This window comes from Rhyacophila brunnea, unplaced genomic scaffold (genome assembly GCF_057557595.1).
Source record: "Rhyacophila brunnea isolate RB1 unplaced genomic scaffold, BYU_Rbru_1.0 scaffold_12, whole genome shotgun sequence".
NCBI classification, from domain to species: domain Eukaryota; kingdom Metazoa; phylum Arthropoda; class Insecta; order Trichoptera; family Rhyacophilidae; genus Rhyacophila; species Rhyacophila brunnea.
The window spans coordinates 12,908,927-12,936,024 of NW_028232774.1; the positions used below are offsets into that span (position 1 = coordinate 12,908,927).

At 33.9% G+C, this 27,098-nt stretch overlaps 1 protein-coding gene across 4 annotated transcripts in view; it reads left to right on the forward strand.

The window, feature by feature from the left end:
- Positions 1–27,098, forward strand: part of Dyb (Dystrobrevin) — a 73,543-nt gene that overhangs the window by 41,117 nt on the left and 5,328 nt on the right. Inside the window, exons 5-18 of one of the 4 annotated variants that reach the window (XM_085960819.1) lie at positions 1,930–2,081; positions 3,099–3,207; positions 3,753–3,919; positions 5,357–5,484; positions 5,722–5,837; positions 6,454–6,527; positions 7,214–7,252; positions 8,313–8,434; positions 9,885–10,071; positions 10,763–10,878; positions 11,330–11,439; positions 11,716–11,778; positions 14,518–14,637; positions 21,568–21,618. In XM_085960819.1, the coding sequence (XP_085816945.1) occupies positions 1,930–2,081; positions 3,099–3,207; positions 3,753–3,919; positions 5,357–5,484; positions 5,722–5,837; positions 6,454–6,527; positions 7,214–7,252; positions 8,313–8,434; positions 9,885–10,071; positions 10,763–10,878; positions 11,330–11,439; positions 11,716–11,778; positions 14,518–14,637; positions 21,568–21,618 (1,554 nt within the window). Of the gene's footprint in view, positions 1–1,929; positions 2,082–3,098; positions 3,208–3,752; positions 3,920–5,356; positions 5,485–5,721; positions 5,838–6,453; positions 6,528–7,213; positions 7,253–8,312; positions 8,435–9,884; positions 10,072–10,762; positions 10,879–11,329; positions 11,440–11,715; positions 11,779–14,517; positions 14,638–21,564; positions 21,619–27,098 lie in introns of all 4 variants that reach the window. The other 3 variants (XM_085960820.1, XM_085960821.1, XM_085960822.1) reach the window with 3 other exon arrangements.

A 27,098-nucleotide genomic window follows, 5' to 3' on the forward strand; every position in this document is an offset into this window, starting at 1 on the left:
TGGCGCTGGAGATATTTTAGCACGTTGAGCAACATTCGATGCGTTGAAATAAACTTGTTGACCATTCTTCAGATGTACCGCCAAATGTACAGCAGTGGGATGACGTTCATGAATGGGGAATGAGAGAATACGCCAAATTGCTTCATTGCAGGTCACATATCGACCAACTTATAGTGCGTGATTTCATCGTTGGTATTGGGAGTTTGAACGCCAAAAACTACAATATTGCTGCCTTTTCTGACATATTTGCAGATGTATTTGATGGATTTCACTGAATTGCAAAACTCCACGTTGCAATGCGCCTTGAATGTTTTGGAAAAAAGTGGCGAATACGGAACAATCCAAGTGTTGTCGACCGCGATATCGTTTCACTTCATTTTCGTTGTGATAGTTCTACCGTTATCATTGGGTGATCGACGCTGATACAGTGGATAACCATCATTGGCAGTGATAGTCTCCGCCGTTAAACTTCATGGATAACGCTTGGAACACTGTCTTGCCGTCGACCATGCACGCTGATTGGGGGGGATTGATGGCGCCACACTGTCCATGAATCATTTAAGTAATTACAACATCATGCAGGTCTGGATCGGTTTCGGGATCAGGAATCTCGGCACATATGATGTCATCTTTTTGGTCTGGTCGAATTCTTTCGACTAACCAAATAAGAATGTGTGCATGCGGCAAGCTTCGTTTTTGTCATTCAATCGAATACATCCAGCATCGAGTTTCCCAAAGACGCGATGCTTAACAATGTAGTTCATCAGCGACAGGATTTTTTGTTTGAAGACACGTGCCGATCACTTGATGTTTGTCCGGGGAGTAGCAGTTGAACAATTTCTATTCATTTCGGATTTCATGTAAAGGTGATGAATAGATCTGGACGACCGTAATGACGAACATATTTCATTGCATCTTGCGCATATTCATGCATATGACGTGGGCTGACAATGTACATCGCCGATAGAATAGTCAATCGACCAACATTAGCTGCATCTCCTACGGTGCTGATTGCATCGCGTAAATGAATATACTCCTCCGATCGCAGTTTGGCTTGGTTCAACCGAATGAAAGTGAGGCGCTCCGTCTCGATTTTAAGCAATCGACGAATAATAAACACTGGAAAATTAATCACATAATTCAAAATTACATAATGAAGCAGTTATCGATGCACACACAATCACAAATTTGATAACCTCACAAAGTGAACATCTTCGAAGGCAACTTACCGTTTGAAAATCACGATCGAAATAGCTATTTGCGCACCTAGCTGGTAATCGGCTCGATTATTCACGTAGATCGATTGTCGAATGAAGTTCGAAGGATGGATTTTGAAATTGGTAGGTAAATAATGAGCAATACCAGCAATGAGATCATGTAATTTTATCCTTGGCTTTATTTTTGGACGCTGTCGAAGAAGTAAAAAAGATTCAGGCAGGACAACTTCCTCCAAAATTCACCGGAGTATACAACAAAGTCTTTCGGGATTATCTGAGGCTAAACTGAATCAACTGTCAAAGGATAGATAATGCACACAACGCCTTTCATTTGTTTCTTGTTTATTCTTTCTGTCATGTATCGTTGTATATGGATTTAAATTTTTTGTGATTTTCTTTTATTTTCGAATGCGCGAGGTCATTTTTCAAAATGTCAAAATGTATGAGAAAATGAATTGTCTTCATAATGTATTTTTTCCGTGATTTATCCGATATTTTAATAGTTATTCTGCTAATCGGGGCGGAGACAAATCTAACAAATCAAAGATCATAAAAATCGGTCCAGCCGTTCTCGAGTTATAAATGGTGTAACTAACCCGACTTTGTTTTATATATATAGATTATTAAATTCTTTACCTCACCATAAATGCTGGAATAATATGAAGAAGTCAATTATTGTATAATGTCACATGATTTGTTTCACTCTTTTTAGATGTATTCTCGCAAGTGTCGGACGGAGGTGGCCAGCTGGTGAGGCGGAGACTGGCGGAGTACTTACGGGAGGCCCTCGCCCTTCCGGCGGCTGTATACGAATCCCCTTCATTTCCCTACTCTGACTGCCTCACAGAGACATTATTCCCAGGGGTAAGCTGTCGAAAGGATCAATTATAATATATTATTAAATCACAGAAAAAAATAAAAAAGAGGTGGCCTGACCACATTTCACCACATCATTTCTTCAAATGGATTTTGCTGGTTAGACACAATAAATTTATTGATAGCAGTAAAGAAGCAAACAATTTTATTGGTTATATTAGTATACAAATTGAACTCAAATGCAGTTAGAAATATGTATAGGTAGTCCTCGACTTTCGTACATATGTAATTAGTTCCTGAAAATGTGTATGAATTTTGAATGTATGAAAGTAGAGTAATATAAAAAAAAAACATCAAAATTGTGTTTTAAAATGTTTATTTATAAATGGTACCATGGGTATATAATAAAGTTAACGAGGCGTATTAGCATTCAGGTGTTTTCTTTATAAACTTATCATGAGAGAGAGCGGTGGAGAGGGGTGCGACTACATGGAAACGTACAGTTTTTGAATACGAAATAGCGAATTATACGCAAGTAGAACGTACAAAGATCGAGGATCGCATGAAATTCAATTGACATTCACAAATTTGTTGGGTTTTCTGAGTTTAAATTAAATTGAGGTTGCGTTAATTCACTTCGAGGATCCACCTTATCACACAATAACACTAATTGTTATATTTCTGAGGTCAGAGATAACTCCAATATGTTATGAATATATTGTGTGTACAAAACGGTTACAGGCGAATCTTTGTGTTTGTACCCGTGTTTTTTAAGTTAGAACTAGTGCTTTGGGTGAAGTCGTGTGATGACATGCTATTGCTAATGTCACAATAAAAGAACAGTTCGAGGATTAATCTACATAACTGGGGGAACCGTTGTTAACAGCTTTATTTTTGATGTTTCACAAGCACATAGAATTTTTATCACAATTTTGCATGATTTTGGAGTTAGGTGTTATATTGCAATATACCTGCAGAAGTCACTTATAACATTTCCCTCATATTATTACGTATGTACTTATAAGCAAAACAAGATCTAATATTTTTATATTTTTATTTCTTCAGCAAGGAAAGGTGACAGTTAATGATTTTATGGATACAATGATGTCAGATCCTGGACCTGCCTGTCTTGTTTGGCTACCTCTGCTTCACAGGCTTGCTTCTGTTGAAAATGGTAAGCAGATTTTCACCGACCATCCTGGCTATCTTACTCCACAACTATACCTACTCTATAATTATTACTATAAATTTACCACATTATAAGTAAGGGAACCAAGAAAGAAACAAGAAAGCGTGGGAAAGCTGAGCAAATAAGGACATTCAACAAGAGCGATTTAATCGTCGTCAGCAATAATGGCCATAGACAATAAACATCTTATTTCATGTGCAACTTAATAGTTAACCAGCAACAATACTATAATGTAATGATTTCATAATATTGTTTAAATGAATATTACTCCAAGAACCTCCAACTAATATTATTATAATATTAATTACAATAGGAATAATATTAATATTTCTAAACTCAACATTCTCAACCAGTTGCTTGATCAAATGACGATATCTATAATCCAAACCATAGTAACAACAGCTATTATTTTATTTATTTTATGGTAAACGATAACATAACAGTTTATGCGAAAGTGATATACATTTAATAGCAAATTGAATATTGTTATTGGTCTTAAACAACCCTATTGATTGATCTTACTCTTGCAGTCGTTCATCCATTGGCGTGTTCGGCGTGTGGCAGAGCGAGGCTTGCCGGCTTTCGGTATCGTTGCTCACGCTGTCATCACTATACGCTGTGCCAAGATTGCTTCTGGAGAGGACGCGTCTCCGATAACCATACCAATGAACACGAAGTTAAAGAATACACCACTTATGTAAGTATTTGTTTTCATTAACGCTTTCATTTTACCCTTATCACCAAAGAGATTAAACTACTATAATCGAAGGAGTAACACGACTTTTCTATGTTATAACAGTTGACAGCATTTCCATTTCCAATACATTTTCGGTATGTTCGATTTATAACTAGAATAAATAGTTTTCTTTGTATTTAGGATGAATTATTTGATATAATAAGAAAAAAAATTACAACCTGTTCTTGAAATCTCGCTTTTGTTACATTTCTACTGTGATTTTCATGTTGTTTGTTTTTTTTGCATGTTCTTATTAGAACCCATGATAATTAGGGGTTCTAATAACAAAAATGGATAAGTCTACATAAATAACCAAAATCTTACACAAAATATCGTCGGTGTTTTGTAAAAAGGGCGAATTAACCAAAATGCTACTTTACAGGAGGAGGATTTTTAACTTTTGACATTTATTTGTTTTTTACTTGTAGATGATTATAAATGTCTAAAAAGTTTATAATAAAGCTTAGAAATAATACTGTCATTATAATGGGTATTATTATATAATATTTTAAAAGGCCTAATATGTCACATTTGCTTTTTATTTCGTAATTTTAATTAATTTAATTTTAGTTGATTATCGTTTTTAAGTACTTTCCTGTGGAGATAAAAATTCGCCGTTTTTACACAACAAAGCTAGTGGGGTACATATTGTATTTTCATTAAAATCTCGATTTCGCCAAAATGGTTGATTCGCCCTTTTTACAAACCACCGACGATATGTCCATACAACTTCATACTTCACACAATAGATTGTAATCACACAAAAAACCCAACGATTTACAGAAACTGTTTATTTAAAGTGATATAAATAGTTAACATGTTTGATTTCATTTTTCATGGATATATTACAAACATGGGTTAATGGGCTGAATGAAATAATATGTATTTACTGTTCGGCTTCTATGTATTGACATCTACGTCATGGTGTTATATGCAATGACAGTATTACGTCACGCGCTTTTTACATGCTGGCGGTATGGCAACGGTTTTAGTTCCAGAAAGGGCTGCAGTGACGTGTACGTCTCGATATAGAAGTCAAAGTCTATATTGTTCTAGTTTAAAAATAGAATGAGATAGAAAAAAGAAACTTACGTTAAAACCGTTACGTTAAGTACAAAAATGTAATTTCTCACTATTATTATATTGTGAACATAATATCTATTTTTGTTATTGGATGCCTCAATCAACTTCTTTAGGCTAGCAACACTGTCAAAGTCACTTTTATATTAGTAAGTTTGATTGCTGTAAATGCATCTGTAATGCGAAATCCCATTTCCCTTTTTTCGGCTTTATTTTACTTAAATGTTCAATCTGTATCGAAGAATAATTTTTTTTGAGATCATTTTTAATTTTTATATCTCTGTTTACTTATGTTTTGCGATTTTTTCATTTATACAGAAATCCCCCTCAAAACAAATTGGACACTCGCTGCGTAAATCGTTCCGGTGTGTTCCGGACAGAGCTAGACCCGCATTACCAAGGTTTCCAGATCAACCTGAAAAAACACTTAACCTCAGTCACATTGTGTAAGTAACTCCCTCCAATATATATTCTCATGTTTCTAAGCAGACGATGGCTTATTTTCAGCTTTCTGAGGAGAGCTCATATCTCCACTTCTGATGTTACAAATTACGATGTTCCAATGTTAGTTTTATTTATTATGAATTAAATTTTATTTTTCTTTCATTTTATTATTTCTTCTAATTACTTAACTGTATAATATAATGTTATATATATATATATATAAACGTTGTTTATTTCAGACCTCCCTCGCCAGTGGCCATGCACAATGGCTTTCCCGACGCATACGGTGGCCATATTCCTCTATCTGGTCACACTGGATCACTTGATTCCCGAGCGCCAAGACCCATCCACCATGGTGATTTAATTATTTTCAATTTCTCTTATTTTTTAAACATAAACAAATAGTGAACAAGGGTAAATTGTTCCACTATACATAGTATGACACATTGGATTCGAAGAAAATATCTCGTCAAAGGATTGCATATTTCTTGCTTTCTCTGCCACTATTTTCTGAATACAGGTAACCCCTTGTTGACCACGGGTGATACGTTTTTGGACACTATCACGATAAGCTAATTTTCACAATCAATGGGTATAAAATAAAAACAATTTAATATATAAAAACACTTCATTAATAAACTAAATGTCAATGTAACTTTGCAATAAACTGAAAAAATTATTTTCATTTTGTTCCATGTTGCAAAAGCGTTGTGTTGCGACATATCTGCTTACTTTTCTCACATTTACGCTCGTAACTTTATTTAATGTGAGTGCGCGAGAAAGATTGTACCTATGTGATTCTACTCATTATCTGTATTCCTGACATGTGGTACATGTCAAAACAAGTGAGAGGCAAAGAAATATTAAAAAAAATGATTGCTATATAACGAATTCATACTCGCCGAGGTCATGATGAACGTGATTTTCCTGCACTCTATTTTAATGCGTTTCACGTGATATTACTTTTATAGACATGGGTAGAGGAGATGATGAACATCGTTTGATAGCTCGGTACGCGGCCAGACTAGCTCAACACAACACAATGGTAAGTAGTAGAACACGTCGTACACACATGCTTTCTTTTTGTGTGTTTTATTAACATTAACACTTTCGGCAGACAGTTCAGAATTTGAGGTATCACTGATGTTATCACTTATCATTGATATACAGTAGAACCTCGTTAATAAGAACACAGATAATTCGAAATTCGCCGTAATTCGAAAGCCGAGCTGTGAACATGTCAATTTGTTTTGTGATGGCGACGGGGGAATTAATTCTTAAATTGTGTAAAGATGACTAAAAAACGTTACCCATTTACTTGAAAAAGAAAACATGTCAATGAATATATTATTATTATTAGTAATAGAACAATAAACATAACATTAAATGGACGCATATTGACTTTTTATGACAAATTATGTTTTTTTCTGCACGCGTCATTTGCACAATCTTCACGATCGTTTTAGACCGTGCCCCAGCTGAAGTATAGCCTTAATAAGGAATATATTTTCTTATAGCATCAATTTGACATACATTTTTATGCATCATTACATGTCTATTTCAACTGTCTTTCGAGTGTAAATGATGATTTTTTAAATGAAGGATAGTATATTGTCAGTTATATCCAGCATGTCTGCTAAAATGTTTTGTCAGATTTGCTAGAGTTATTTTTTGACATTGTTAATCTGAAAAGCTATAAAAAATAACGTTGACTATTTATCTGTTTTACAGCCTAGGTCAGCCAGATCTGCGTCACTCACTCCGGATGTGGTGAGTTGAATTTTCAAGATTTTATAATTTAAATACAAATATGAGATCGTCTATCGGTACCTATAGTCCATAAATTATTTCTTGAAAAATAAATATAGTTACAGACTTGTGGATCTTGTGATCTGGATGGTGGTACTGTGATATCAATAAATTGTACTATGTATAGGTAATTCATGGATATACAGAGTTCTGAACTATAATGAAAGTTAATACAAAATCATAAAAGGCGCCATCAATGATTTGCATGGTGTAAACTGTAATTAATAATCCCGTTTGTATGAAAATTGAAATAAAATCAAGTCTTGGTTACAGTTTATTGAAGGACGCACTTGAACCAGTGTTATAAGCAGGAGAGTGGTAAAAGGAGATACATACTAACTTTGTAGATATGGTGATCCTTATTGCGTAAGGCATTGGTTTTGACACTTCTACGATTACACTACTGGTCATTGGCTGTCATAGCGTGTAGTAGTGTTATAGTCTCCTTCTCCGCCCTTGTTTCTAGTGGGTAGTTCCTTGAAGTGTATTTGTTTAATTTATACTTCATAACATTGTCACTCAGGCAAGTCTACCAGTAGAAAAGTGCAATTTTTGCTGAAGTTAACGATTTATACAATATAAGCTACTATTTAAACTGGCAACATTTCGTTGCTATAGGATTGGTTTGTCGAATATCCGTTTTTATCGAAATCGACCTTTTAATGCAGAATGATTTTTTGTATCTAAATGGACCAAAACGATCCTTTTCTTTAAATTACATTGTAATGAATACAGTATTCATATGCTGTAAAAATGACAATTTAAATACCTGCATGTGTTTAAATATAGGATAATGAAATTTGTTTTTTGTCTCCTGAACGTTTGACATTTGGTCTATTCGACAAGCCAACCTTACAGCGACGATTTGTAAACAAGACATTGTGCTAGCAAGCACTTTAAAAAAAAAAATTATTCATGGTAAAACATTATTCAAAATGACTTTTTGCCAACTGACAATATTTACTTTTAGTCAACTGAAAATATTTATGTCGATTAAAGTATTTGTCATCGATACTCTCAGGGTCGAGGGATGGTGGAAGGCTTGGGATGGGGAGGAGCGGAAGGCGCCCGTGCCCAGCGAGAACTCATTTCACAATTGGAATCCAAGAATCGGGAGATTATGCAGGAGATTGCGAGGTTAAGGTACTCATAGACCCCAATTCCTTATACACTGCACTGTGGTATCATTATCACATTATTCATATATAATTAAGATACACCATAATAAAATCTTGTTGATCAAAACACAAATAATTGTAAATTTTCTGTAATTCAAATTATTCACCAATTTTTCATGCCATAATATGATGCCTTGATTTTTATCATATAATTAAGAATAATGTTACATAGTTATATTTCCTCAATTGTATTCTCAATAAAAACAATGTTTGCGATTATGTAAAATTTCTTAGCGGAATTTAAAACACCTTCGATAGCTAAATGAATAAGAGCACTCACTCGGGACAGTCAATGAAGTGTATTCGAATCCGATTCTGTCTAAAGTTTTTTAAAGGCCTTTTTCTAATATATAATAAGTATGTTTCTGCTGTCTTTTAAAATCATTTATTTTCAAAATATTTCTTGTTAACTATTTTTGTCTTTCAAATTTCAGTTTTTAAATTTTTTCCATCACATTTTTCATACAATATGACACGTAGTACATCTGTCTTGGCATATCAATTTATTTTTTATTTTTTTACTTCGTTATTTTTTCATTTTTGTTCCCGCATCTGCTTCTGTCTCCATTCTAGATGTCACCAATTGTTGTTATTCTGTTTCTCATTTATAACAGGGAGGCTAAATTTGCCATGTAATAAAAACATGCCAATATCAGTTGTCGATTGCATGCAGATGGTAAATGTTATATATTATTTCATGAAATGGGTAGGCGCTCGGTTTTCACTGCACATATATATTGTTTCTATGATTCGTGTTTCACTCACAAATGTACTTAAATATCACTGTTTCAACATATTCGCTATAAATTTTTCTGTTAATTGATAATTATGACGCTCTGAATCATAGCGTAAAATTATTACTTGTATATTTTGAAAGCCAACTTAATTTTGACAAAAAGTGTGTTTGGTAAGTTTTTGTTGGGAGGTTATACAATATATTATGTTGTTACAAAAACTGTCATACATACTGTCCGACAAGAAGATCTAGATAATAACCGGAAATCGCTAGTGCGGTTAAAAGGGGGAAGAGCTTGTTAGTTCTCAGTTTTAACACGTGGACAACTCGTCGCTAACCGGAAAGCGCTTCAATCAGAGTGCGGTTAAAAATAGGAGGAGCTTCTTAGTTCACAGTTTTAACACGTAGCGAAGAAGATCCTGTTGGACAGTACATGAGTATAAGTGAATTCGTAAATAAAATTTCACTTATTACAGTATTTTTTCCCAATATTGAAAATATATCTTAAAAAAAATTTCGGTGAAGAAGCCTTAATAGCGATGAGCCATATATAGAGATGTAATTAAGTGTATCCAAAAGCAAAAGCATGCAAAATTAACATACAAAATAAAAATTTTGCATTTCAAAGATCTTAATAAATTGTGCCTGATTGCAAACCCTTCCAATCCTCCATTTGCAGACGTCAACAAGAGATGGAAAGTGCGTCAGGCGTCGGGGGCAGCGGAGGTAGTGGAGGAGGGGAACTGGTGGGAGAATTGAGAGCGCTCCGCCAACGGAAAGGGGAACTGGAAGGACATCTGTCTGCCTTACAGGACTCAAGGAGACATCTCATGGGACAGCTCGAGGGTCTCATGAACATGCTTAAGGTTAAACATTTATGAAGAAAATATGAAGGCGTATTTTGTCATGACTGTATATTATAATATATTACTCTGATTCTGCCTATTGCTGATAATATTCTGAATATACCCGATACCTAGACATTTTTGCGCTGACATTAATTATTAATAATAAACAAAGAATGATTCAATTTGTTAAAATTGCCATTACCACCATGCTTTACATTTCTACAGTATCTTAATGAGGGTTAGACATTAGCCAGTCACTCAAGCCTTTGGATTTATATCATAGATTAATTGAAAAAAAAACAACATGTATATGACCCAACTATAGATATACACACCAAGATATACTGTCACATACAAAATTTTGATGTTGAAGTGAACATGTTATGCACAATAGATCGAAGGCAGCCAAACAAAAACTTGTGATAATCACCTTTATTACAATATAGGTATAGGTAGACTTTATTTTTAGCTATAAACCTTGTGTATTATTTTCTACAATATACATTCGGTGAGACAGCTGTCGGTGCGGCTAGCAGATTAGGACATTTACTGCTATTTCAATGCAAATCGAGTTCATTTTTCATATTTAAATATATTCATCTGTTTGTACGATTTGCCTTCATTTAACTCGTTAATGGACCCAACCATTAGATTTGAACCTATCAAAAATGGAGCGATTACAATATTGTATTAAACTTAACATTTCTAGAACCAGCAATCGTCGCCTCGATCGACACCGACTTCTTCGCCTCGGTCTGCCCAGAGTCCCCCGCCACCGGGAACTAATGCCGGCTCAATGCCGGGACCTAATCAACACAATGATAGGTTTGTTCAAAATATTCTTTTATAAGATACAGGTATTCTATCTTCGTAGAAACACCAATCAAATGAATAATGAACATCTAAGAGATGTAGAACTTTAACACAGGCTGAACTTACGATGGAGCTAAATGGGCCCAGGATCCCCAATACTAGCGGAAGAGATTGCTTTGATAATATTTCTCAGTACGTAATGTTAAAAGGTTCTATGATAATATTCTCCGGACATTAACCCCCCTGTATAAAAATATAATTTCATTCACACAACAAATAAGGGATACATACAAAACTTATTTGACAAAATGAATTTGATAAAATAAAAATTTATTTGACAGAATTTTTTTTGAATTATGTGTGTACTCAAATATTGAAATCTTCTACAGACAATGTTTAATATTATTATTATTATATATCCTGTCACCCATTAAAATACTAAATATCATTTTCTTATGTTTAGGGGTGGCGGACCAGTGAGTAGCGGTCCGCGTTCGGCCCCCCAGACACCTTCATTGGGCGAAAGAGAGCGGCTGGACATGTCCTGCATGACTCAGAGTTTAGCGGCTGCAGGTAATATTTAATGTTCTTTGTTATACTATCCTAACAATTAACAAAACCTTTGTGTCTAATCTCTCGAGGTCAAACCTTTACTCGAGCACACGCATTAACTAAATTGTTTCATATTCTTATCACCGTTTTCCACAGAGAAATTCACCTATCCTCTCCCTGATCTATCTGACACGCATGACAAATTTCTGTTTTTTGTCACATTTTTACTAAATTATGTACTTACAGTACAGATATGAATAATTTTGAACGTAATATTTTCTTTCAATTTTTTATCAGGTGTCGAAGGTGCACTGGCAGCTGATATGAGAAATAACTACAATTCTTCCCCTAGAAATAACGGTTCGTATTTTGTCTGATATTTTTGTATATTATATATATATTATTAATCATTTTCTGATAAATATTGAAGTTTAAATGTTGTATTGTTCCTTAATAGGTGTGGGTATGTTGTGTGTTTAATAAAACTGAATATTTTAATAAGATCGTCAATTTATTACAGTATAATCTCGATTATCCAGACTAATTATGGATAATTTAAATAACAATTTTCTAATGATGCACTTCAATTGATGGTAATGCGAGACCGATGATCATAATGAAATCCAGATAATCGCAGTCCTGGTAATCGAAATTCTACTATAGTAGATTTAAATAAACTATAGTTAAATTAACCTGATATTCTAAGAATTACATTTTTGATATTTTAAGATTTAAAAAGCAATATTATTTGTAAAACTATAGTCACTGAAACTATACGATAGGTAAAATATATTGGGTATATTATGTAATAAATGTGAAGTGTATATTTCCAAAATTACAACATGTTTTCTGACTATTATTTTCAATGCTTAATCTAAATTAAAGTCAAAATAATAAGCCCCAACTGGTCACCAAAATAACTGCACTTTGCTCTTGACTTATGCTAGCGGGTAACAAAACACAATATGTCACTTGTGAGTGAACTCTTCTGCAATTTACAAATGTCATTGTTACGTCACCATAATAACTGCACTTTGCTCTTGACTTATGCTAGCGGGTAGCAAAACACGATATGTCACTTGTGAGTGAACTCTTCTGCAATTTACAAATGTCATTGTTACACCTGTTTGACTTTGATGTGTGATAACATCGTAATAAATTTTGATATTATAAGTGGTCATATGGGCTTTATGACAACTGTGAGATTAATTAGGTAACTGTTGATGCTATCTATGATGACAATTGACAATGCCACTGGAGCAGAAGAACTAGTACAGATGGTTATAAAAATTTTGTGGATTAAGTATTCCATAATAGGGTTTTTTTTTTAGTTTTATTAGTGTTTACTATAATGTGAAAAAAAATTATTACAATTTCTTATGTGCAGCACCTATGAGCAGGAGCAGATTTTCCGAGTGCTCTGTAGTATGGCCGGGCGCGCTAACTAGATTCCAAAATTCAAAAAATATTAGGCAAAACTACTCAAATCTTTCAGAATTGAGTTAAATAACATGAAAATGCTTTTATTATAAATATTTAATCAATATTATCCACCCTCAAAATGTTTATTATAAAACTTTAAGGAGATTTTTCGATTACTGGGAAATCTCGAATACGATTCAATAGTCAAAAATGCAACATATCAAAAATATATTCAATAGTACTGAAGAAGTCTAAACCTTTTTAAAAAGGACAAAATGTATTCGGGTGCTTAAAGTCAGACAACGTTATCTACAAATAAGTGTTTTTTTTTTTTTTTTTGAGATAACGTTATTTTACATTTACGGCTACATGATAGTCAAACAACGTTATGTCAATCTTTTCTAATTTCTTATTAAATCATCAGTAAAAGTTTAACGCTAACTACATAAGTTACCCTTGTTTTCATATTTTTTAAAAACTATCCCTATAAATTTTAACATCATCATAAGCAAGATAAATGTACAATACACAATAAATTATAAAATATTAACATTAGGTTTTAAATAAACATTTCCCTTGGTGAGTTACAAGAAACTAAAATAACGATTTTTGGCTCTCCTGTAAAGTTGCACTTTTGTAGATAGTGTTGTTTGACACTAAGCTCTCGTATTGTACACTTAGCATACCCTCTCTATAAAGAATATTCATCTCAAATCGATATAAGAACTATTTCATATTATTTTATGGACAAGGAGAAGGAAAATGGGAGCATTAGAAATTGAAAAGTAGGTCCACATTCAAAATATATTTATTACGTCGATTTACAAAATGTCATTCGATCGAAACGAGATATTATTCGATGTCCTCTTTTATTCGGTTGTGGTAGAACTGCATTAAGAAGCATTATGTATGATATCTGGTAAATGAAGCAAGATGGCGGAATGTCTACAGTTAATTATTCGTCTGCCAGTCTCACATGTAATGGAAGAACTTGTGGTAAACTCTGTAGAACACTGGATTCAATATAATCTTTTGACAGTGATAACAGTGTAATGGACCCAAAGTATTCTAATCAATATAGTGATTTCAACTCATTAAATAGTGGAGATAATAATATGAGCATATTAAGAATTGTTATTGACATTTTTCAAGTTAACTAAGTAAAGTGATTTTGTCTCTTTAAGTGTTAATTATCTTGAAACTTATTTTATGTCACTTAACATGGCTTATCACTGTCTTTCTTATCAGTTAAATTTTGTTTAAAATATAAATATGTACTTTCCTATGGGGGGGCCCAATTTATGCTGTGAGTTGGGCCCCGAATGGCTAAATCCACCCCTACCTGGCAGTGTTTTTATATGTAAGGCCTGCCCTGCTGTCGCTTTTAAGTTAATAGTAATTCTGTTCGTAGATTTAAAACAATTTGTATTTATGATCGTGCTAAATGTATTCATTTGAAAATAATGCGATAACGTTTATCCCGTGTGGATTTACAAGAGTTGGGAAATATACGCTTCATTTCAATATATTATAATATGTAAACAGCATTGCTTTATTCTTTGTGTATATTCGTAAAATAATTATAACCCGCTAACATGTAATTTTGGTTGGTGGCTTAACGCACAATGCAATGTCGGGCTGGGGGCTAACACTGCGGGTGGCTTGTTTTGTCGGCAGGCTCTCACAACGGAGCGCCGTCTCCCGCACCGGGCTCTCGATCCCTGCGCACCGACCTGCTGTTCGCGGCAGACTCTGTCACCAACGCCATGTCCACACTCGTCCGGGAACTCAATTCCGGTGAGGGGTCGCTCCGCCTCTGTCATCAAATGCGGTGTCGCCAGATTTGCATTTAATACTTTTGTTCTGTTTTTTGTTTTTACGGTTTCTGTCATGCTGACAATAAGCTGGGTTACTAAATGACACTTAATTCTACAGAAATATTCTTTTATTACTAACAAAAAACTGCATTGAGTGTGTATTAAGGCGATATAACTAATCATATAATTATCGCTAAATGCAAAGCTTCTAAAACTACAAAACTTGGCTTGACAAGAATTAAAAGTCTCTAAAATATTATGACAAAAGTTTTGCAAAGTATTCTTTTGTAAATTGATAAGTTTACTGACAATACTAGATTGAGATTGATCGTCCATATATTATGTCACACATTTATCGATAGTTTTTGATCCCCCATGTTTAAATCATATTTGAATACCCCCCCTCCACTCACATTCATTGAGTAATAATTGAAGTTGAAAATGATTGATTTCTATATTTCCCATGCAATATTTTTTCTCACAAATAAAGTTTGTATTTTGTTGGTTTTATGACGTCCTTGTTTGTAAACCCCTCTAACCCACTCATCTTAAATCATCAAATTATATCAGACGCCCTTCCTCCCTTAGAGTGTGATATCGTATTTGGACGATCCCATACCTATATATAGGAATTATGGATTGCCATTTTTCTTTTGCAGAATTTTTTAAAATGTGGTACTTAGTCACCGGGGAAATAAATAATTATAAATTGACATTTATAATAAGTTGCAAGGTCTGTGAATATACTATTTATTGCCACACATTCAAAAAATCTGTTTTAATTAATATTCCCAGTCAATTTAATGCTTAATAATTCTTGATCTTTTCAAATACATTGCTACATTAATAAGTAAAGTAAAATATTTAATGAATTACGTCATCGGATTTTTTTAAAACTATATTATTTGTTATTTGTCTCGTGTTGAATTGAAGTGTACAAAATGTGTGTGTGTGTGTGTGCGTGCGTGTTAAAAATGCAAGCATGATCTGTCAACAAAAAAACATTTCTATAATGGTTTTTTTTTTATTCGATAATCTTAATTCAATAGTATGTCTTCTTAGAGACAGTTAATAACATAGAATGTGAATGATGAATACATATAACTTGTGTATCGTGATATTGTATCAGTTTTATTTTCATTATATTTACTATCACTAGGTAGAATTATTTATTGTTAGGAAACCGACAATAATAGACTTCTCCCTACTTGACGTAAATATGACAAGTCAATTTTTATTACGGTGATGCGTATGTTTATTAATGAAAACTATAACACTTTTGATTGAAAATACATATGAATATTGCAACCACTTTTTAATGATCGTTCCTCGCGTTGTACTGTTAGTAAATCGGTTTATCATGTCTGTAGGTAGTGCAAAGCAAAGATATTGTTGAAAACCTTCTCTATATGACGCATACAATGTCCGAGTGGTAACGTGTCGGCATATAATGCCGTGTGTCCCGGATTCGAATCGTAGGTCTTGCAAAAATTCACTTGTTGTTTTTCAATGTATTTTTGAACCCATAGTATGGACCTAATAGGTTGAGCAAGTGGCTAACATTTGTTTCTCATAAAAACAAAAGTCTGTTAATACAACCTCCACTCTGTGGAGATCCATAGGATCGAACATGATAAAAAAAAGTTATATACAGAACCAATATGTAAATAATATATGAAAGTGAAACCACAATTGAATTTATTATGAACGGATGATATTGTTTTATTAATTTAAACATGTGTCGGCCACACAGAACAGCTTAATAAGATAGAAATGTAAAAGCCAACGCCATGGACCACGGCTTTGAAGCAGGGTACTTTATGACAGTCCGTAAAACCAAAATAAAAAAATTGTGTGCTGATTGCCCTTTAATATTGAATGTGTGTCACATTTATGTCTAACTCCTGTAAAAGGACAATGTGGGTCCAATTGCTGTACATGGATAGCAGCTAAATATGCTGAACCGTGATTATTTAGAATATTTAAATGAACACTCACAAAAATCCCATACGGGATATCTATGATATTACGTCCCTAAAAGCTGCTAAAAATATATACTTTGTACAAAATATTTTTTTCTCCAAAAATGTTACGGAATTGGCATTAAGTACTGTAATGCTAAACGTCCATAATGCTGTCCAAACTCTTCACAAATCACAATATCATATCTAGATAGTACCTAAATTGCGAATTTTTAGTTAAGGCCATGCATTAGTTGAGGCACGGTCTAAAAAGATCGTTGCTAGGCGATGTGCGGATTGCGGGTCGCGGGTGAAAATGACGCCTGTCAAACGAAATATTATTTCTCAAATAAATCCAACATACGTCCATTTTATGTTCTGTTTATTATTCTATTAGTATCAATAATAATATATTCATTGACATGTTTGCTTTTTAAAGTAAATGGGTAAAGTTTTTAGTCATCTTTACACGATTTTAGAATTAATTGGCCCGTCGCCATCACGCAGCAAAGTGACGTGCGTCCGACTCCACGTTCTCTCAATGAATGCGAAGCAAGTACAAATTTTCGTCGCGCGTACAGTTGAACATTATTTGGCGTTTCACTGATGCGTCACCTTAAATAAATGATCCCAGTGGTGATTAGAGTATTATTGAAGTGGTTGCAATACTGTTCTAAAACTATTTTCCAAATTACACTGACCTTTTAATGAAAGTTGACTTGCATAATTATGTTTCTCAGCACATTAATAATTATTATTCTCTAGCACAACTTGAACTAATTGAGTTTTTTGTTTTTGTTTTTAGTAAACAAGAATCTATAGTATGGATGAGATTTAATTAATTTATTAATAGTTATGGTTTTTCAATATGGTTCTGTCTCTTTGGATTCGATTTTAATCTATCTTTAATGTCAATGATTACTAATATTTTGAGATATCTGCAACACACATAATTAATATTACTGTGAATCCGATAATATATAAAGCGTAACCGAAATTTGATTTCAATTTCTTATAAGTATGTATCGTCAATTGACAGTATTAATAATATTAAATATTTTGCTGCTTGCTTTTAATATAAATATATGAGGCTTCTAATAACAAAAACTGATAAATCACACATGTCATCAAAATCTAATAAATAAGTACATATTCTATGTGTAATTTCACACAATATGTAATAATAACCCCTAAAACATGTTAAAGTCATATGTAAAAAATGTTTAGAAACCCAACGATTTACAGAAATATGAAAGTTAATAATGTCCAATTTTATTTTTCATATATTTATTGCTAAAAGGGGTTTATCGTCTATTAGAAATTGGCATATCGCTCTAATTTGAAAATAAAATATGTATGATAGAAAGGCGAAACTAACGTTAAAACTAACCAGTTCACTTGACATGCAAAAACTTAATTTACCAATATATCGTAATATTAAATTGTGGACATATCAGTTTTTGTAATAGATGCCTCATAATATAATATTATACATATTGAGAAACCATAATTAGACAATGTTCCTATATTAATATTATCAATAATAAATACTTAGGTATAAAATAATAGGTTATATTAAATTTATAAATATTACATTAGTGTCGAATATATATGCCATACAGTAGAAATGTGATTATCTCTGATACATCTTGTACGAGGGTGGGTCAATAAGTCCTTAGAAAAGCCGACAGGTGGCGCGACTAGTACTGTAAGCGGTTTGTTTTCATGCAGCGGCACTACCGATTCAGTATGCTGCGGAGTTTCAATCAGATTGGTCGGGTTGTTGTGTGTTTCTCGTACATTTAAAAAAAAAAATTTGCTTGTTTACAAAAATGGAGAAAATTGAGTTTAGAGCTGTTATTAAACATTTTAATATAAAAGGGTTAACAGCAAAGGAAATAAAAGATGAGTTGGATTTAGTTCACGGCATATCTGCTCCTTCACTTGCAACCATTTATAACTGGTTAAATGAATTTAAACGTGGTCGTACATCAACAAAGGATGAACCACGCTCAGGACGTCCTGTAGAGGTGACTACACCAGAAATGATCAATAAAATCCACGATATGGTGTTAAGTGACCGAAGATTAAAGTTGAGTGAGATAATTGAGGTTACAGGGATCTCAAAAGGTAGCGTCATTTCTATCTTACATGACAAATTGGGCATGAAAAAAATTTCTGCAAGATGGGTGCCGCGTTTGCTCACAGTCGACAATAAACGCAATAGGGTGGTGGCCTCTAAAGCCCTGTTGTCGCTCATGCAACGCAATCCGGATAAATTTTTTCGTCGCTTTGTGACTATAGATGAAACATGGATACACCACTATACTCCCAAGACGAAAGAACAGTCAAAGCAGTGGATTGCGAAAGGCGAACCATGTCCAAAGAAGGCGAAAACCGTAAAATCAGCTGGTAAGGTTATGGCTACTGTATTTTGGGATGCACGTGGAATTATTTTCGTTGACTATTTGGAAAAAGGAAAAACAATAACGGGATTATTATGCATCTTTATTGGACCAGCTAAAAAACAAAATTGAAGAAAAACGGCCTCATTTAAACAGGAAAAAAATCCTCTTTCATCAGGACAATGCCCGTGTTCACACATGTTTACGATCAATGGCTAAAATTGAAGAATTGAAGTTCGAATTGGTCGACCACCCACCGTATTCGCCAGATTTAGCCCCCAGTGACTTTTTCCTTTTCCCAAACTTAAAAAAATGGCTAAGTGGACAACGTTTTTTTTCAAATGAAGAAGTCATCGATCGGACAAATGCTTATTTTGAGGACCTTCCGAAAACTTATTTTTCTGACGGTTTAAAAAAAAATTGAGAAACGTCTAACCAAGTGTATTGAGCTCCAAGGAGATTATGTTGAGAAATAAAAAAAAAATACAAAAATAAAAACTGTTTTAATGCTTTTTTCTAAGGAATTATTGACCCACCCTCGTATCTTCATTTAATGTAGGTAATTCAGTTTTTACTGTGGTTATATATTTTTATGAAACTATTTTTCATTTGGGTTATGCAGTAAAATCATAATTTATTCAAGGATTTATTTAGATTTCAATGGAATCAATCTTCTTACACGATGAATAAAATATAATGTTTACATTTTTATACTGACTTGAATTATTAAATGATTTGACGGCAAAACTCAATAGAAATTATTATCGTTCTAGATTGAAAATTGTGGAAATACTGAGCACAAAAACCAATTCTGCCAACGCTGTTGGTGTCTTTTTTAATTAAAAATTCTGCTTAGTTTTTTTGACAGTTATGTATGTATCGGTCATTGTCATGGAATGTGGATGGACTGTTGGTCTTATTGGTATGCGTGCTGTTTATTTTTTTTAATATTGACATCTCAACCTCGGAAGCATATGATCAATTTTCTACAGGCATTCAAATAAAGATAGTTCAGTTATCGTAGTAATTGAATTTCATAGTAAATTAACGCAGTATACAACACTGTCGTGACTTCCGACACGGTTTAATATCGTAAATGATATCAACAATTAGATTAATAAGACCCTTGTAGTCTAGTGCGTAAGGCACTGGCCTTTCATCCGGGGACCCCGAGTTTGATCTCAGTGAGGTCACAATATATTTATGTGATTTTCTCAAATGCTTGGTGTTTGTGATTGTTTCTCTTCTATTATTAAATACACTACTGTCATTGGGTCTCATGCCTCAATGCTTGAAAGCTATTGGATGCCTGCTGTTAGCAATGAGGATCCAATGGAATGAGTTAATGCTTATAAACCTATCCTTTTTTTTAATATGGTTAGGTTGCCTCTATTCTGTGGAGACCAATATGCTCTGCCTTGATGATGGTAATTTTTTGAAAAATATTTTGAACGGAATGTCATTCTGCTATCATATTATTTATATGAAGCTGTTTAAAGCAAAGACGACAGAGCTCGAAAAATGACAAAAAACCCCTAGTAATTAAAGTTTTCTTTTTGAAGATTTACTTCTGGTATTTTATATCGTCTGTGTTTTGTAAAAAGGGCGAATTAACCAAAATGCTACTTTACAGGAGGATTTTTAACTTTTGACATTTATTTGTTTTTTACTTGTAGATGATTATAAATGTCCAACAAGTTTATAATAAAGCTTAGAAAGAATACTGTCATTATAATAGGTATTATTATATAACATTTTAAAAGGCCCAATATGTCACATTTGCTTTTTATTTCGTAATTTTAATTAATTTAATTTTAGTCGATTATCTTTTTAAGTACTTTCCTGTGAAGATAAAAATTCGCCGTTTTTACGCAACAAAGCTAGTGGGGGTACATATTGTATTTTCATTAAAATCTCGATTTCGCCAAAATGGTTGATTCGCCCTTTTTACAAAACACCGACGATAATATGCTCTACCTTACAGAGCAAATGAAAGTTTTTTTGAAAGCCATTGTAATTAATGCTATCTATCTGGCTTCTCTCCATATGTCAAATCAATCTTCATATTAATCTAAATAGCATTGTATTTTTGATTGCAGTATCTCTGTACTAATATAATAAAATGTACATAGAAAACCTTGAAAGCTAAATGGTTAGTTTTACCCGCATATGTCAACAGCCCCCGCAGTCCAATGCTTACGGCACTGGCTTCTCACACGTGAAGTAGTTGGTGCTCTCGTGCCCTGATGTAGTGCTAAAGAAAAGTAAACAAGAATTCAACATGTAGTAATGGATTAATTGCCTATTTGCTTTTAACATCCTCTTATGAAATATGCCTAGAATTTTTGTATAATAAAACATTGTTGGGATTTTTAATAATTGGTATGCTTCCGCGGTAGGAGATGCAAAGTGAAATAACTAGCGTTTCTCTTTTTAGCCTGACTTCCGTCGTTTTTTCTACATTATCTTTATCACGTAATAGTTTCGTTGGTTTAGTTTTGGTTGTTTAGTTTCTGTTGTTTTTTTTGTTTTCATATTGAGCAGAGGGGTCGGAGGACGAAGCGCCCGCCCCCGCTAACATCAGAAAGCCTCTCGGTGAGTCGAGTCCTTATTCCTTACACCGTCACACCACAACACACGTCTGTCTACTCCCACGAGCTTATGCATCTCTCACCCTCACCTCACTGACACTATTGCCAGCGGTACCTATCTCTGTATACACGTTACGCCAAATCTGTGCCTTTATCTAGTTAGTATATTGTTTACATACTGAACCTTTAAGTAAAAGGATAATAGTCAAATTAGCCTTTTACATCATTTGTAGCCATTTTCACACTAATTGTACTCTGAGATTTATTTGCCAAGAAAAGTCTGAAAGAAGTTTTTTATACAATGAATTCATTAAGTGCCTAGATTGATAGAAAAAATCATGTTAAATATCGAATAACAGTACCTAAGTAAGTAACCAAAAAGTCATACAAAAAATATTGTATTAGAAAATGGTCTTACTCCTTCTATTTTAGCAGTTCCATCTCTTCGAGTACAATCTACTAATAGCTTGGAGTTCCTTTATTTAAATGGTATCGCCAAAGAATTTCTTTGTTACTTTATTCAGATGAGGAAACGAACAAAAAGCATATGGTTGTATATATACCACCCACAATGGCCGAGCGGCTTACGTATCGGTTTATAATGTCGTGAGTCTTAGGTCCGAATGCTGGGTCTGGCAAATACACATATTGTTTATTTTGTGTTTAGAGTCAGAGTATGGACCTGATCGGTTGAGCAAGTGGCTAACATCCATTTTTCGTAAAAGCCAAATTTGTTAATACAAACATCCTCACTGTGGAGGCCCATATAATTTTATTAGGATCGGACATGGTTAAAATATATATATATATATATATATATATATATATATATATCAGTGGCGAGAGGTGGAGGTAGGCTGTTAAGATTCAACATAAATAGTGCACACTAAACTTTGTCAGTCATACTTATTTGTCTTCATTGAATTAAGAATACATATTCCAGATGGTGTTAGTTAGTTTTTTAAAATTCATTAAACCTTGCCTTGTTATGTTCAAATAACATAACCAACAAATATACATAATGATATCTGTCGATATGATGGCAACACCATTTCGCCCGGCGACCTGTAAAAAACATAGCGAGATGGCATCCGAAACTTCACAACACTGAAGTTGTTTTTGACAGGTTCCGCCGATTAAGGATGATATAAAAAGATAATCCGGCGTGATTACAGGGCTTTTTGATACCCAGCCGCCGTCGAGTCCAGTGTTAGCGTAAGCCCCCGGTGAACTTAGTAACCGGTGGGCTTACTTTAAATTCAGTGCACCGTTTAACCTAAAAAGAACAATGTCAAAGGACTGTCATCATCGAGTTGAACTGCAAGTATTAATCTGTATCGTTCCCGTGGTCTTTTAGTATTTAGCATCCGGACATCGTGGCTAGTATTTTATGTTTCTATAGTTAGTTCACCATAGCTTCGTTCCAATCTATTTAAATTCAATTAAATTCTGGTGTTCATAGCATTACCATGTCAGATGTATAAACCATGTTGCCTTTCAAGGAATTATATTTATTTATTTATTATAACTACCGCCGTCTTTTATTTAACTGAACCTATTCTTTATTTTGATACATCTGACATTATCTCCTCCGGGGGTTGCATTTCTAGTATTTCTCATTTCAGAATATTCTCGGCCATAAGTTTAAACCGTAAGTTATATTGTTGGAAGGCACGCGAGCGGCGTAAGGTCCCGGGGATCGAGACCTACTCCCTGAAACTAACGTTACTCCTAGCTCTATCTGAATTCCCTTTTCCGTATTTTATAATTCCAATTCCCCCTGATATATATATATGATATCCCCTCGTAGATCCTATTTAGGTACCCTTAACAACATATCATATTAGCCTATAACAAACCATAATCGATATAAAATATTCTTCCATCTATGAAATATCTAAAATTATGTATGGCTTAATGGCATAATTTTAGATATTTTATGGATAAACGAGTATTTTTGACTATTATCTACCATGGCTTGGATTAGGCAGGGTTTAATTGAATTTTAAAAGCTAACAAACACTATCACACATTGTAGTCTTAGTTCAATGAAAACAAATACGTTTGACTGACAAAGTTTAATGTGCATTATTTACGTCGAAACAGTCTTAACAGCCTACCTCCACCGATATATATATATATATAGACCAATTTCACCCAAGGCTTCTTACAGTGGGATATACTAAATGGAAAATGTATCATTCATTTTGCGTTTTGTGGCTTCATTCCCGGCTGAATCATGGGCCAGCGTAATGAAAGTATGTATAGGCCACATCGCCTAATGTGGTGTGCTATGATCACCATCTTCTGATATATGACAAAAATATGCCATAGGATGGACGTGATTCTATACAATTCATGTAATATTATTCAAATTTTCCTGTGAAGCAATTACCAAAATTCCCTAATGTAGGTTTTGTCAATAGGAGGGACGACCACATGTACCGGGAATGTGTCATTACATACCTATAAACGTGCCATACTGCCATAAAAATTGATAGTTTTGGCACGAAGCAAGACATAGTGAAAGTTGTGTTGGGCGAGATAAAGTAATGCAGTAAGCACAGTTCGATGATAGCAATCATAGACAACGGAATCACATTAGACCTGTGTACATTCATGATTACATTTAACAAAAGTTAAACAGTCAGGTGACTTATGAATTGTGTATAAATACAGTCAAACTTGGTTATTACGAGAAAGATGGGACCGACTGAATTTGCTCATTATAAGCATTACTCGTTAAATAACATTTTTTGCGCCACGTTCTATTTAAGCATAGAACATAAAAAATTTGAAAACCATCGTAAAAATCCCAGAAATAAGCATGGCATTCATAAACTACAAAAGAAGTTGTTTATTGTAATGAAGTGCTGAGCCGCGGGCACTGGTAGGTGCCTACTGACTTTACAAAGCTTGGATTTTTTACATGCAATTTCAACCATATGCGTGGATACTTTTTCAATGTTGTCGGCGAAAACACCAATTAGGTACTTAGATACATAACTAGTGTCGTAAACGTAATCCTATCCCGGCGGCATCAGTCCGGTCGGATTTTATTGCTTAAGGTCAAAAATCTTGTTTTTAAACGATCGACACATCAACAGTTTTGCTCGGTATACCCGAGAAGTAGCTCGTTATAAAAGTGAATGAATGTATGGAGAAAATCATAAACTAAAATGTCAATGAATGTTTCCTCATTACATCCGAGATCTCGCTATTTCCGTGATCGTAATAACCAAGTTCGACTGTACACAAATAATGTATGTACATTCATGATTACATTTAACAAAAGTCAAACAGTCAGGTGACTTACAAATTGTGTATAAATATAAAAATAATGTATAATTTTTTAAAATTTTTATTTCGCTAATATGTATCAGGCTATTGACAAATGAATGCATTTACCAGGTCAAATGAATGTTGCCAACATTGCTACTTGCTAAAGAAAATCATTTTATTTTGCTCACCCACCCACTAACTACATACTAACAATGCTTCAGAATCATCCACTTTCAATCCTTTGTTCTTTCATCAATAATAAACTAAAAACACATCATGCCACAATGGTTTTTTATCAGTTTTTTTTTAGTGCAAATCAATCTGAGTTACTCATAAACGAAGCTTGGTCATTCCGCCTTTTTAATTTCTTATTAATTTTTAATCGTTTCTACATATTCATATTTTTTTTTAACAGAAACCGGTGAACTATAATTCAGTGATTGTTTTAATATCCAATTTAAATATCGTAATAGATTCATCAAAAGAATGACTGGGTATAAAAGTGTGACAACTTAAAAATTTGGAGCAATCATGACGCCACGCCATCTATGAATCATTCTTGTAATGCTATTACCTTATAGCCATTTGTTGGAAGACACACGTGGTTACGTAGGCATTAGAAATTAATACATAAGAAGGACTCTTGCAAAAACATTCATTAACTTCCAATCAATTCTTTGCGATTTTACACTATATTTTGCAGTTGAGAAGGGTGGAGGTAGGCTGTTATGATCCGACATGAATATTACACACGAAACTGTCAGAAAATACATTCTTTTTTTCATTTGATACTACAAATACTACAAATCGCAGTTAGATTTAGTTAGTTTTTAAATTCAATTAAACCCTGCGTAAACCAAGCCATAATAGATAATAGTCAATAAATTTTCGTCTATCTATAAAATATTTAAAATTATTCCATATGTTATAGATAGAAGAATATTTTTTATATAGTATGGTTTAGTTTCGGCGGGGCTTAATGAATTTTAAAAAACTAGCTAACACTAGTCTATACATAGGACTGCCATGAGCGGCTATCGAGGGTAGTTTATCATATTTATGTATTGAGGTATAGAATTGTTACAATAAGCACTATGTTTTAACACCACCTCTTGGCTGTGTTAACTTTTAGAGCGAGATAGACAGTTAAAGTTAAAAAAGTAGGTTTGAAAATAAATGTAACAAAGACGAAAGTCATGTTCAACTGCTTTGCAGGCCAAAAAGAGATCCTCATCAATGGCACTCAGCTCGAACAGGTGAAAAGCTACATCTATCTGGGACAACAAGTATCTATAGATGGATGTATATTTGATGAAATTGTTCGCAGAGTAAAGCTAGGCTGGAGTGCTTTTGGCCGCCTGAATAATGTCTTCAAAAGTGACCTTCCACTGTGCCTAAAGCGCAAAGTGTTCAACCAGTGTGTGCTTCCCGTGATGACATATGCGTGTGAAACATGGACCCTAAGTAAAAGAGAGATCCAGAAACTTAGAGTAGCACAACGTGGTATGGAGAGGTGCATGCTGGGCATAACGCGAAAGGACAAAAAGAGGAATGAGTGGATAAGGAAGCAGACAAGGGTTTGCGATGTAATAGAGTTTATTAAAAGCCTTAAATGGAGATGGGCTGGACACATAGCTCGAAGAAGAGACAATCGTTGGACAAATCTAGTCATCCAGTGGTATCCAAGAAGTACAAAACGTCCACAAGGTAGACCTAGAGGCCGCTGGATCGATGAAATGATAAAGTTCTGCAGAAGTACGTGGCAACGCAATGCACAGGACCGAGAGAAGTGGAAGCAACTTGAAGAGGCCTTCATCCAGCAGTGGATAGATTCAGGCTGATGATGATGATGATGAGACAGTTTAGATGGCTAACTTATTGTAACAATTATAATACCTTAATACATAAATATGATAAACTACCCTCAATAGCAGTCTGGTGTATAGAATAGATGCACTGTAATGTATTCTTAGTTCAATGAAAACAAGTAAGTATAACTGACAATGTTTAGTGTGCACTATTTATGTTGGATCTTAACAGCCTACCTCCACCCTTCGCCACTGGTATTTTGTCACAACACTAATAATAAAAAAAATACCACAACAGAAGTCTTTAATTCTGTCACATTCTTGCTATATGAGTAGAAGTGAATAATATGATATAATATTCCTCATCATTATTTTAAGTCACCGACACAATCAT